Below are 14,711 nucleotides of genomic sequence, written 5' to 3'. Positions count from 1 at the left end.
TGCAATCAGAAAGTCTGATTGGGGTGCAGCTTTTACCAACCCTCCCCATCCACGTTGCAATATAATGTGATGCAGCATTGTCATGTGACGCAGCATTGTCATGGCAATGCGTCGCCATGTGACGTCATGTCACCAGGACGACGCAGCATCACATGGCGCTGTAACGTCGATGAGGAGGGCTGCTCTTATACAGTGGTCCCGCTCTCTCCCCCGGCAATCAGTTTCATTACTGTGGGGAAGAGCGTAGGGCCTCTGTCAGTGCAATAAAAAAATTTGGGGGGTAACCGGTAGCATTTAGCCACCACTTACCTCGACACAGGGATATCTTGCCATGGGCTGCTTCGCAGTCAAGGTTAGCCCCGTACCATAAAAGCCTTACCCCAGTCCCCTTACGCTAATAACCTTACCCCGGTCCCCTTACCCTAAAAACCTTACCCCACTCCCCTTACGCTAAAAACCTTACCCCAGTCCCCTTACCCTTAAAACCTTACCCCAGTCCCCATACGCTAAAAACCTTACCCCAGTCCCTTTACCCTAAAAACCTTACCCCGGTCCCCTTACCCTAAAAACCTTACCCCAGTCCCCTTACGCTAAAAACCTTACCCCAGTCCCCCTTACCCTAAAAACATTACCCCAGTCCCCTTACCCTTAAAACCTTACCCCAGTCCCCATACGCTAAAAACCTTACCCCAGTCCCTTTACCCTAAAAACCTTACCCCGGTCCTCTTACCCTAAAAACCTTACCCCAGTCCCCTTACGCTAAAAACCTTACCCCAGTCCCCTTACCCTAAAAACATTACCCCAGTCCCCTTACCCTTAAAACCTTACCCCAGTCCCCATACGCTAAAAACCTTACCCCAGTCCCTTTACCTAAAAACCTTACCCCGGTCCCCTTACCCTAAAAACCTTACCCCAGTCCCCTTACGCTAAAAACCTTACCCCAGTCCCCTTACCCTAAAAACATTACCCCAGTCCCCTTACCCTTAAAACATTACCCCAGTCCCCATACGCTAAAAACCTTACCCCAGTCCCTTTTCCCTAAAAACCTTACCCCGGTCCCCTTACGCTAAAAACCTTACCCCAGTCCCCTTACCCTAAAAACATTACCCCAGTCCCCTTACCCTTAAAACCTTACCCCAGTCCCCATACGCTAAAAACCTTACCCCAGTCCCTTTACCCTAAAAACCTTACCCCAGTCCCTTTACCCTAAAAACCTTACCCCAGACCCCATAAGCTAAAAATCTTACCCCAGTCCCCTTACGCTAAAAATCTTACCCCAGTCCCCTTACACTAAAAACCTTACTCCAGTCCCCTTGCCCAAAAAAACTTAACCCGGTCCTCTTACGCTAAAAACCTTACCCCAGTCCCCTTACCCTGAAAACATTACCCCAGTCCCCTTACCCTTAAAACCTTACCCCAGTCCCCATACGCTAAAAATCTTACCCCAGTCCCCTTACGCTAAAAATCTTACCCCAGTCCCCTTACGCTAAAAATCTTACCCCAGTCCCCTTACCCTAAAAACCTTACCCCGATCCCCTTACCCTAAAGACCTTAGCCCAGTCCCCTTACGCTAAAAACCTTACCCCAGTCCCCTTACCCTAAAAACCTTACCCCAGTCCCCTTACCCTAAAAATCTTACCCCAGTCCCCATAAGCTAAAAATCTTACCCCAGTCCCCTTACGCTAAAAATCTTACCCCAGTCCCCTTACACTAAAAACCTTACTCCAGTACCCTTGCCCAAAAAAACTTAACCCGGTCCTCTTACGCTAAAAATTCCCCAGCCTAAAACCTTACCCCAGTCCCCTTATCTTAAAATCCCCTTACACTGATGCTAATTACCTACCTTAGGCAATTTCAACCTACAGTACAATGAAATGCAGTGACAAAAAGGCGGGGCAAAGTGTCCCTCAGCCGCTTAAACAATGGCGCCAGCTAAAAGTCTGTCCAATCATCCCATCCGTAAAGAAGAGTGGATTACCTCAAATGGAGAGCTGCATGCATCCAGCGGAGAAGATCACTGACATTTGGACTTTAGGAAGCAGTCTCTTTTATTTCATGGGACACTAACAGGCAATCTCTGCATATATTTTTTTCCTAATAGAATATGATATATTAAGTGAAAATGACCTCTTATAATTGTCCCATTGTCACATTATTGTATGATACATTTCTTTGGGTATATTTTTTGATATTCACATTTCTGACAATTTATTGTGATACACTGTTGAAACATACTCATTGAAGTTTTTTTGCACTTGTATTATATTATTTTAATATTTATATACAGTACACTTTTCTATACACAAGTCTTAAACAGTTTTTTTTTTTTTAACATTTAGAATTCCTTCTTATCAAGAAATCTTTGGTGACTATTAGGACACATTACAGTATATGATGTATATTTTTATTATACATTTCTTGAAGCGCACAATTTTGTCTTTTTAATGTAAAGACTTTGACAAATTACTCCTTTTGATACCTATCCCTTATAGGGTTAATGGGATCTATGGGCCTTTTTCTATGTCCACCTAAGCGGCTCTTTGAGACGTTTTTGGCTGAAAACGGCCAATACAATGGATATAAAACTACCCTCTATGTATCTAGGCAAATAAGGTGCCATTTTGGGGCAAATCATCGGCATCAAAGAAAGTATAGATTGTATTGATTTTTAATCAGTTAAATCATGTTACACCTCAAATCGACAGCCCCCAACTCACAAGCTGATGCACATTGGGCAAGACTTGGAATACAGACCTTAATACAGGGGTGAGATTTTTTTGGGGGGCGCGGCGGTGACAGAGGCCCCGAGCTCTACCCCAAAGCATTTAAATTAAATGCCAGGGAGCGCGCGAGGCCTCTGCAACTCAGTTACCTTGGCTTCGCCTGACCGCCATGGCAACGTGGCGTCAAATGACGTCACGGGGATCACATGACATCACATTACTCCACGCTGTCATTTGACGCGGGCACAAGGGTAAGGGGGGGCGCGAGCACTGGGGGAGCAGGCAGAGGGGTGCAGCACCAAACGTTTGTGCACCCATGCCTTAATCAGAGACACAAGATGAAAATGGCACAAAGTTGCATAAATGGTTCTCCAAAATTGTATTAATACATCACTCCCAAAGACCCTGAAGTCTACCCTCAGCAAAACCGCCAGCAACATGTGGACAAAATAGCACTAGATTTAACAACATCATCAGTGCCATTGAAAGCAATGGGGTTTTTTTTTTAATTTTTTGTTTGTCCTAGTTTTGGAACCAAAAAACTTTGTGGCACATTCATGAAGCACCAGTATGGGTTAGCACAGGGGTGCGCAAACTGGGGGGCACAGTGCTTACAGAGGCCACATGCTCTTCCCCACAACATTTAAATTAAATGCTGGGGGAGTGCGCGAGGCCTCTGTATGTCACTTACCTTGTCTCCGGCAGCTTCTGGCGATGCGTCGCCATGGTAATGCGGCATCAAATGATGCGCGGGTCACATGCCCTTGTGACGTCAGAAAACTCCGGGGAAATGGTAAGGGGGAGGCGGAGGGGGCGTGAGCAGGAGGGGGAAGAGCAGGCAGGGGGTGCAGAGAAAAAAGTTTGCGCACCCCTGGATTAGCATACGCGATCTGGCGTTAATTCTCATTTAAGTCAATGAAAGCTAACGCCGGATCGTGTGTGCTAACCCATACCGGCGCTGGAGTAATCTGCCTCTTTGATACATAACCCTCTCAGGCCCAGACCCACAAAGCTCAGTTAACTCAGTGCTAATAAAGGGGCATTATCCCAATCATTAATGGATGTTATATTCCCTGAGGTTAACACATATCCACAAAGCTAATTATATGCAAAAACAACAGCCATTGTATAATTTATTAGCATGAGAGTACCATATAAGAATACATTTCTGTTCTATGTACAGTTAGTTAAACACATGTCTCTCAGTCCAATCATTTACTCAATTCCTTCTTTCTTTCAGCGGAAACAAAGATCTGTTTTAAGTACTACCATGGTGTGAGTGGAGCTCTGCGTGCGACAACTCCCAGCATCACTGTGAAAAACCCATCTGCACCTGTAAGTCATTTCTCCCATATTTGCTGTGGTGTGTGTCTGTCAAGAACATATAATGTAGGTCTGGAGTAGGCAGAAATATTGGGGGTTCATTATCAAGGTCCCCCGGCTGCAAAACGGTGGCGAAAATACTGTCACAGATTTAACAAGGGGAAAAATTCAATTTCAACGGGGATTACTTTGATAAGTTACATCCAATGGGCATTTGTACAAATGTAGTGAGGCTTACAGTCTCAATAGCTGCGGCTGACAAGCTTAAGTTGTGCGGCGGGGGAGGGGGAGGGGTTTTTCCTTTCGGGTCAGACCTACTGCAGCAATAAATCCTCCTACAGTACACCGGGCAGGTCCCGTGGGTTGCCCTGGTGCTGAAAACAGTAGGTCTTGCTACAGTATATTGCTATCAATGCAAAATGTTGAGCAATTCTGGGGCAAAAACATTGTATCAAAGAAATTGGGACCTCTCTATCAAATGAAAAGTGGGGGAAATAACTGCACCATACAGTATGTAACAAAGAAAAAATCTTATTGATTTCATGAGAGAGAGAGAGAGAGAGAGAGAGAGAGAGAGAGAGAGAGAGAGAGAGAGAGAGAGAGAGAGAGATTGAGAGAGAGATTGAGAGAGAGATTGAGAGAGAGATTGAGAGAGAGATTGAGAGATTGATATTTTAGGCTCCGGAAAGACATCAATTATTGTCAGGTTATTTGTAACTAACGCAAAGCAGTGCTAATTTATGCCGATAGCCTAGACTGCCTGGCAAAGCCCAGGGGTCCCGCGCTCTTTGGGGACCCAATCTCCCTCCCCCTGTCGGCGGCCCATCTGTCTCTTCAGATAGAGACAGACGGAGGAGATGGTATGAAGCGGCAGGCCCCCGGTGTTAAACAGAGGATAAGCCGGCAGAGGAATAAGCAGTTGCTACAGAGGCAGAGCAGGGCGGCAGGAGATGAGCGCCCTAGCAGCAGAAACTGGAAGTAAGAAAGACTTCAAGGTCAGACCGCTGGGGCGTGCTCCTTCCGTCCGTCCTGCTCTGCCTCTGTAACAACTGCTAATTCCTCAAACGGCTTATCCTCTGTTTAACGCCTGGAGCCCGCCGCTGCATACCATCCCCCATACCCCTCCGCCTGTCTCTATTACCACCCACAGGTAGGTATGGAGGAGGAGGGAGAGAGATGATGATGATGATGAGGGGGAGAGGTGAAGGATGACGGGGAGAGATGGTGATGATGATGAGTGGAAGAGATGGTGATGATGATGATGAGGGGTAGAGCTGGTGGTGAGGAAGAGGAGGGTGAGAGATGAGGAGGAGAAGGAGGGGAGAGATGAAGATGGGGAGGGATGAGGAGGAGGGGGAGAGGATGATGAGGGGAGAGATAATGAGGAGGGGAAGGGATAAAAAAAATTCAGACAGGTTTAATATTAATGGGGCCCTGAAAAAAATTTGCGCGGGGGCCCACGCATGTCTAGCTACGCCACTGCTGACCACAGTATACTAATGCGTTAAACAGAGGCTGTTTTTTTCTTCTTCATATTTAATTTAGTGGATTTGTTAAACTAATGTTATTTGCCCTGATTTAATGGAGCTTAGTGCATCTGGGCCAATTAGATTTTTTGCGTTAAATAATATGGTGCAGTTTTCTTCTTTGCTCCATTTCTTGTCCCAATTTTGCAGACTGTAGAATTTGATACAAAGCCTTCATAACCCCAATGGACCCCATACATCACGGCATATACGGTATGATTTCATTTTTCCGCAGCACTGCTGTGAAATCTTTTAGTCAGCACATTATGATATCACAGAAAACAGAGAAGCCAGAGGATATCAAACTCTTCCCATACTGTATCCCAGTCCACCATGTTTAGCAAATAACTTAAAATATATATTTTTAAATACTTTTAGGTGTCAGATTTTGGGGCAAAAAGAAGGCATCGGTCACCCGGATTTAACCCCTTAAACACACCATTAGTACTGCCCTTTAAAGAATAACCTTTATTTGGATTATACAGCTTGATAAGGCCCTGTTTCCAGTTGACGTTTGGGGAGATTTGTGCAACTTTGTTGGAGATATGTGTGTAAGTCAACGTCTGGGCCGGTCGCAGGAGAGGCTTCATTGAACCAGGACATGTTTCAGGAAGAAGTTCACAGGCATCAGAACGTTCTCAAGGCTTTTAAACCCACATTGCTCTCTTTTATTGACCCCTTAGAATTCCAGTCAAATACACTTAGCATAATTGGCATGACTTCGTGCAACTAATACTCAGGTCAGGCCTTGCGGATACTACACCAAGGGGAATTATGTATCAGCTGGTATTCATGTAGGGTATTATTTGCTAAGTGAAGCCATTATATCCCCATTGATCCCCTTTGGGGATGTGTTCCCCTGAAGGTCTGCAGGCTACAGTTTACCTTGTAGAATGGAAGCCATTGCATATTTCCAGTAAATAGCATACGTCATTACCAATTGCTAATCGTATTTGATAGTGTTTGTTTTGCCATGTGTGCTTTTAGTTTCTCTGCCTACTGGAAAGGCCCGATGGAGCCATAACAAGCGGTGTGGTGCTGCCTATAGAAAGATAACATTGCTTTCTAAAATGGAAAGAATTGAACAGCTAGAAGTAGGGGTGAAAGTCAACAGACAAAGGTTCTTGCTTTCAGTTAACCTTACTTACATTTGCTTGTAGCGCTCGTTTCGAGGTCTATGAATCAGCCATTTCTTGGTGCAAAAGGTGTTAAAATCGGATGAGAAAAATAAAGAAGTCTTTAATATGCCATGCTATTTGTGCACCACAGTTGAATAGTTTCTGCCCCAAGGAAAAGTTGGTACATGACACCCATGCTTTTGTTGAATAGATGAAGGGTTATTTTTACTAAGCAACCAGGCTGAACATGTTTTTTGGGGGTTATTTCCGTGTTTTTCATTTTTACCAAATAATGGGGTGGGGGGGGGGAGAATCTCCTGTAAACAAGCAGGAAAATGCTAACATTGCATAATAAAACATGACCAATATTTACAAGAAGTATATAGTATCAGGAAAACAATTAGGGGGAAAAAAGAACTGACAAATGTTAAATCATTTTTAAAACGATATGGCGAGAAACACCCCAACATTTCAACTCCACTGTAAAGATGCCAGTGGCCTGGTCTTCTGATTTTGGTTTTGGCTCTAAATAATGTGGGGGTTTTGGTTCCAATAAACAAATCAGAGGTTTTGTATTTGGTTTTGGACCGTAAAGGATTTTTGTCGCTTCTGCTAAGTTCTGATTTCTCAAAGTCTCTCAGTTACAAAACAGGGGGAGAGGTGGAGGGGGGTGGGAATGAGTGCAATAGAAATAAAACATTAACATCAACAGGGAAAAAATCCATTGCTATCTCTGCAGGATGGTTTCCCTTTCATACAATCTATTTTTGGAGTATGTTTTATTTATTAGCATTTTATTGTGGCGTTTACCAGTCCTTGCAAAGAAAAGTGTGCTGAAAAGTAAGGCCATATTTACTCAGCGGTGCTACTACTTAGGACATATCAATCTAATTTTGATTGTTAACCACATACGATTTTTCTCCACATCAGAACCGGTCGATGATGAGGCTTACAGGGGTTATTCAATAAACTGCAATAGTGCCAATCGGGAAACTACTGCACAGAAACTCCCCATTGACTCCCCATCAATTAGCGTTTACGTGCAATAGTGCCCCAGTTGGTACTATCACAGTTTAATAAGTAACCCCCTTAGAATTGGATAAATCCCATTAAAATATCTTTAACTTTTCTTATAGAATCTCCCTAAACACATCATCATGCTTACAATTTGACATTTGTAATTTTGCCCTAATTTCAATGTGCTTTTCATTTAACCACTTTCCACATAGCAAAGTACTTTGAAACATTAATAGACGAGACAGATACCCTCGCTCAGCCTAAACACACACACACACACACACACACACACACACAGACACACACACACACATATATATACCTGTATATGTAACATGGTTAGTATTTTCTGCCTGTCTCTTCCCCCTGTCACGTAAGCCCTTAGTAGTCTAGGCTGTGACAGGCAATTCTGTGGGCTTTTTGACCCCCCTCATGCTCCTCTCTGTGTGAAAAAGTGTGGTGGTGACTCATGGCCTGTGTATAGCCTATCAGGTATAGGTACAGACCTTCAGCCCTCCCCTTCTGGTTCCTTAGAGAGGCAGTGCTAAATGTAGTTCTGTTATCTTCCACCCTTCCAACCAAGTGGAGGTGTGGAGTCTGTCTCTTCTCCCTGTGGGAGAGAGAGGCCAGCCAGGCCCTCCGGCTGGCTGGCCCAGGAAGATCTAAGGCTCCACACTATGAAAGTCAGTACCATCCAGAGGCCTGGTATCCTCTAATGACCCTATGCACTGCTGTAAGGAAGATCTACAGTGAATGCTGAATAAAGACCCTTTGCTTTCATCATACTCCTGTCTGAGTGTCAGTCCCTCGGTAGGATGGAAGAAGTGTGCGTTAGTGGGGACTGATCTCTTAACACCCTGGATACCACTACAGCTGGAGGCGCTAAGTATCAAAGAACGTCAATTATCATCAAAAGCCTGTCCTGGTCTCCTCAACATCGCAGCTGACCCAGCTCTTCTGACCCTCGCAGGTACGCTAGAACCATACTAACTTAGTAGCAGAGTAACATCTCCTAGACGATGGGGGAAACCTGTGCTACATATATGTAGCATCTGTTCCTTCCCCCCCCACCCCCCCCCAACCCCCTACAGGAGATGTGACAGCTACATGGGTGTTCTCTGGTGCTGTTAGCTCACCTGCGGTCTTACAGGAGGTCTGAGGGCTCCCCTGGTGGTGTATTGGAGCAGCAACAGGACAAGGTTTTCCTTCTTAGGCTGGTGCAGCGCCTCCATCCCATGAGGATCCTGGCAGAGGCAGGATTGGACCCCACAGGCACATACTCTCACAGACAGACACAGAGGCTTCTTCTCTTCCCTGGAGCAGACCCCAGGAGCTTGAGGCCCCTAGAGTCCCTCCTCAGCTCCTTCAACCCCTGATGGGGCAAAGGGAATCACTCCCACTCCACTGAGGGAGGGAAGACACACACCAACATGTTGGTGGAGTGCCAGCTTTTATACCTGGGGGAGGGGCTTGTATTCCTGCCCCATAACAGGGCAGGTCCCGGTACTGACAGGCATCACACCATTGCATGTGACCCTGTCTGTACCCTCCCCAGGTATGACTCTCCAAACTGCCAGATTGGCCTGCCCCTGGTTATGGCAACATTGTAACCATCCAGGCTGCGACTGCAGGCTAGGCCCTGTGCAGGAGTTTAACCCCAACACTGCCTGTTCCTATCGAGACATGTAGTATTGAGGCCAGTGAAACAGCTATAGCCAGGAGGCTACATCTATATATAGGGATGGTGCTCAAATGGGATAGTGCATGTACAGTGGTGTAAACCTAAGGAGAAAAGAATCCCACAAAGCACTCTATGACCTGATATTAACCTTTATTAACTAGATGGTGAGTCTCTATATGTTCAGTAGTCAAAAACCAACAGCAATCCCAAATGGCTTAAATTATGCCTCAAATGGCAATTAGAGATCATCATAATACGGACCTTAGAGCTTGGTTCAATAATGAAAGATCAACACAATACTAAGTGTCCTGAGTAATGCCTCTAATGGCAACTCCCAAGGTATCAAGATGTTTTCTACAAGTCTCTGTGTCTACTTAATAAGCTGCGTCAGAGAGTTACAGTATACATCTTATACCTGTACAGCTGGACAAGAATACTAAGCAGAGTGCAGTCAATCAACCCCACATGAGGGAAGAGGGTATGTCCCGTAGGTGAGTATTATTCTCACCGAGAAACAGAATTAATATTATTAAATAAGGAACCAGCCCTAACCAGGAATCCTACAGACCCTGGTAGGGTGGAAACTACAAGCATGGAGAGTTGTATTGTGGAGACAGAGCACTAGCAGGAAGTGTACGCACGAGACAGGTGGATAAGGTTTCTGCGCTTGTACTGTCAATAAATGTAGTAGATATATATACTCCGTTTGCAGCTACACGTGAGGGTCACTCCTCAAATCGCCCCTATTTGATGAGAACTCCCCCCACAGGGGAACTCCCAAAAGACAAAAGCAAAATGCACCCAAAGCGCTCCACAGATCAGTTATGAAATAATATTTTATACAATAAATACAGTCCAATAGACCACAGAACAGTGTCACAAAATAATATGTATAATCTTAATGAAAAGAACATAAATAAACAAAGAGAACAAAATAAAAAAACAAAATAAAATACAGACCCACACACCTGGGGGAAAAAAAACCTTAACCCCAGAAAGTTCTAATTAAGAACAAAGCAACAGGGCCTTCTCCTTGCGTTCTTTCAGATTCTTCCATCAGTGACACAAGGTTCCTGATGTTTCCGCAATCTTGGTTATCAAAAGAAGAGATATCAAGGGTTCTGGCCATATTAAGGTCTTTTACCTATTCAAAGACGTTCATATTGGCGATAAGGGAAAAGGAGACGGCTTTAAGCAAGACACTTTTGTGATGTTCATTTAATTCAAAGTCCGAGAGATTAATAATGTGATTCTCTTCGGTATCCGGGGGGTAGATGGGTTGCTGGTGTTGTCAGGAAAGATATGTCACATGCAACATTTTCATGTGTGAGTGGCGTCTTTGTTTTCTGTAGACCCATACCTCCCTTAGATACCCCACCCTTTCCCCTTCTTGTCTGCCTTGGTATGAGGGTCTTCAGGACTCCTGGTAAGGGCTGGTTCTTGGTTTACGAATAATAATTCTGTTGAGAATAATTCTTACCATGGACCTACCCTCTTCACTCATGTGGGGTTGATTGACTGCAATCTGCTTAGTTTTCTTGTCCAGCTGTACAGGTACTGTATAAGATGTATAACTCTCTGACACAGCCTATTAAGTAGACACAGAGACCTGTACAAATACATTGATGCCTTTGGAGTTAAGACATGCCATTTAGAGGACACTTAGTATCGCACCCCCTTGATAAAGATCTCTCTCCGGGATCGAAACGTGATCTCCCTAGCTCCTCCCTCTCCATACGCGTTTCGTGACGCAATGTGGTCACTTCATCAGGGAGGAGCTAGAACTGACACGGTCTTCAGAAGCAGGAGCATAGAGATCAGGAGAGACGCCAGAGTGTGACATCACGAGGCTTAGCGCGGGCTGACGGCAGTTACCCAGAGAGGTGAGCAGAGCACATTCTGCAGTGCTGGCCACCTCAAGCTGAGATAGAGGAAGCTATAGCAAATAGAGGGGGCGAATCTCGCAGAGTAACTACTGAGAGTTAGACGCCACTTCAGGGTTTGCAAACAACAATAGCGCCATCCTCCCAGAAGCCTGCCTACCTGATTGTATCAAGCTGCGGACGGCACGTTGTCAGCTGTTTTTACACAGCCGGGTTTATGTGAGTAAGCCCTTGGCTGTTTTTTATTTTTATTGTAATAAATTTTCATCAATCTGCACCATCATCTTTCATGTTATTTCCTTTCTGGGAACACATGGGAACTATGACCAAGTGGTAATGTTGTGAACAGACAGAAAACCTGGAGGATAGACATACAACACGTGGGACTCGTGATATCTGGAAGAGAAGAGGTTAAAAGCACAGATTGTCTCAAAGGAACAATAACACAGCAAGTCTGTAAGTTCATTACTTTAATCTGTTGTGGAGTTATTTATGGATTCTTGTGGCTGCGCAATGGTCTTTTCCTTTTTGTCCATTACATACTAGGAGTTCGGAACCAGCAGCCAGCAATTGGATCACCATCGCTCCATCAGCTGGAATATTGAAAAGAACTTTCCATATCTATATGGACTAATCATTGGACTGGAGTATTGTTGTAGCCTGAAGCGCCGGTCATTGCATTTTTTGTATAATTGGAGAGAATCTGTATGGGGCGTCATCTACAGGAGTGGGGGAGAGGGATTTCGTCCGTGATACTGAGCACCTGGTTTGGCTGCTTCTGACTCCTGCCACGAGTCCTGCAGCATTTCAGCATCTCTGATGTTAAAGGAGCTTCTTTTGAAGGTGCAATAATGGAAGCACAAGCAGAATAGCTGGAAAAGTGCCAAAGAACACAGGACCTCCTCCCACACGACCGTCTGAGATGACGTCACACGGTCTCTACGCGACCCCACATTTGAGATGCAGTAGTGTCATCTTATTGACAGCTTTAGGAAAAAAGGTTATAATCACATTTAATACAGGAGTCCTTTAATAAAGTTAGAGCTACTAAACGTCAGGATCTGCTTATGAAATCTAAACTTAAGCACACAGTACAGACATCTCAGACTCAAAATAAGAATTCTTTTGAAGGTAGTGTCAAATTTATTACAAAATGTACTGGTTACTCAAATAAAATTAAAAATATTGTCAACAGACATTGGAGGGTTTTGCTTTCAGATCCTCATCTAAAAGATCTGCTCTCTCCTTTATTTTCCGTAAAGCTATGAGTATAAAAAATCTAATAGCCCCAAGTAAGCTTAGTAGTACTGTTCAAGCTTTGGGTAGTTACCAGCTGGAAAATGGGAAATTCAAGGGGTTCTGGCACACAGTGTCAATCTGGCACTTCTCTCAGATTCACTCTAAAAACCCAAATGAACTTAAAATTATGGGTATTGAGACTATACCTGATACAAAACTAGGTGGTGATAGATTCAAAGCTCTCTGTGTCAGGGAATCCTTTTGGATATATTCCCTCGACACGCTTTCACCTAAAGGTTTGAACGAGTGTATAGACACTAGTACATTGGTCTGAGTCTGCTCTTCTTTTGCTGCCTGTGTTCTCCCTGTTCTGGTAAATATCCCCCTGTTTATGGAGGGTTACTAGTATTATCTCTGTTAAAACAGAGTATGGTTTCTCCCCACTCGTGGGAATTGGTTTTCTCCCTCTCCATTTGCTAATATCACTAATAATATTATTACTCCTATTTTGTCTACTGAATTCAAGTTATGTTACTTGTTCCTATTTTAGGTTTATACAGTACACCAATTTTTGTTTTAAGACATTTTTTTTTAAAAATTAATTTTTTTATATCATCATAAAAAATTTCCTTTTTTATTTTCTAGTATATTTCTTAAAATTAGCAATTTATTTAGCACATTCATCATATAGCACATTCATTAATAATTCTCTCCACCCCTTACATTTATTCACAGATTAGATTAATTAATGTTATCTTTATGGGTATTACACACACACTCACTGTTACTGCTAGTTCATTCATTTAATTATTACTAATGCATTTTGTCTTTTGTATCCACAATATATTGTTATTTATGTGTAACGCGTGTTCGCATCTGGTCTGACCCACCCAATCTCACATTGGCCCCTGTGGTCTATCCAGCCCCGTTACATGTCTGTGTGTGGTGGTGCACCTGTAGGCAACAGGACTCCTGAGTCTCCCGCATGATGGTATTCGGGGATGTCAATAAGACAGGTAGCTGAGGTAGTGGGTCGAGTCCTACTTACATCACGTGCAGCGCCTCCACCTCATCAGGATCTATGCGTATGCAGGTAGATGGTCCTGATGAGGAACTCCTTCTTGGTGGTGAGTGCCCCAGGAGAGTAATTGCAGACTCACGCCATGGGGTTCTTGGTAAACAAGCCATATTTATTGTGCGTGGTGATAAGGGCCAGCTGCCCCTCACAGTCCTTGTCTCAGCCGCACATCCTTCCGTGATTCCCTTTAAAAGGTATGCCCACCCTTTAAAAGGTATGCCCGATACAATAAATGGAGGTGCTCGCACTAGTGGTCTGTACGGCTTGCTGGTTCCTCGCAACTGAAGGGCATGGGCTGGGTCACCAACCCTTCCTCCAGCTTTCTCCATCCGCATCCACCAAGACAGGAAACCACTCCCCCTGGTTGAAACTTGGGGGATGTCCCGTAGACTTGTAGGCTGGCCCAGCACAGGGGCGGAACTAGTCACAGTCCATGTGGGCACGGCTCCAGCTTTCGCGCCATACCCCCCAATAGGGCGGGGTCTTTCCGTTGGCGCCACTCCTGGCCAACTTTCTGCAGATTTAGCATTTGCAATATTCTCTGCAACTGGCCCACGCGGTTTCCCAGGGACGCGGGAACCGCCATCTTGGATTGCACTGTCAATCAGATTCATTGTTGAGGTAGCGTTCGATTGTTTGTATGTTGTTTGACAAGTAAGTCCATTTCGTGCCTCCCATTTCACAACACTGTCTCCTTCACTATCCTCAGGGTCTGTACCCCAAGGTCCTAAGCAGGCCATACACGGCACTACTACTGTCTTCACGCCATTCCACAACAGGCTCACAAAAGTCTCCTCTGTAGCTGGCTCCTCTTCCTCATACATCATCTCATATTCGTTCTCTCCTTCGGCCTCCATCAGCCATACTTGAGCTACCGCACTGCGCCGATTCTCCATTCTGTCGGTCGCCATTAGAATACTGTGTCTTGAATTATTGTACATGGAGCTCCACTCTGCGGGGCAGCTGCCTCACCGATACAATAAAAATGCCTTGTGCACCACCTTGTGTACCTAATGTAAATCTGACTCGTGTTTACACTACCTCAGGCTAGGCCCACTCCTGCATTGTCTGCTGTATCTCCTTCCTCCCAGTCTGTGCTCCCTATTCACTGGTCTGGAATGGG

General features: G+C 44.7%; 1 protein-coding gene across 2 annotated transcripts in view; it reads left to right on the top strand.

Moving 5' to 3' along the window:
* The window catches only part of HECW1 (HECT, C2 and WW domain containing E3 ubiquitin protein ligase 1), a 331,172-nt gene that overhangs the window by 189,524 nt on the left and 126,937 nt on the right, over positions 1–14,711 (top strand). For both annotated transcript variants that reach the window (XM_075586582.1, XM_075586583.1), the window contains one exon: positions 3,964–4,058. In XM_075586582.1, the coding sequence (XP_075442697.1) occupies positions 3,964–4,058 (95 nt within the window). The remainder of the gene's footprint in view (positions 1–3,963; positions 4,059–14,711) is intronic.

Source organism: Ascaphus truei, chromosome 2 (assembly GCF_040206685.1).
Source record: "Ascaphus truei isolate aAscTru1 chromosome 2, aAscTru1.hap1, whole genome shotgun sequence".
Lineage (NCBI taxonomy): Eukaryota > Metazoa > Chordata > Amphibia > Anura > Ascaphidae > Ascaphus > Ascaphus truei.
The sequence above is the reverse complement of the archived record's forward strand: the minus strand, read 5'-3'. Positions and strand labels throughout refer to the sequence as shown.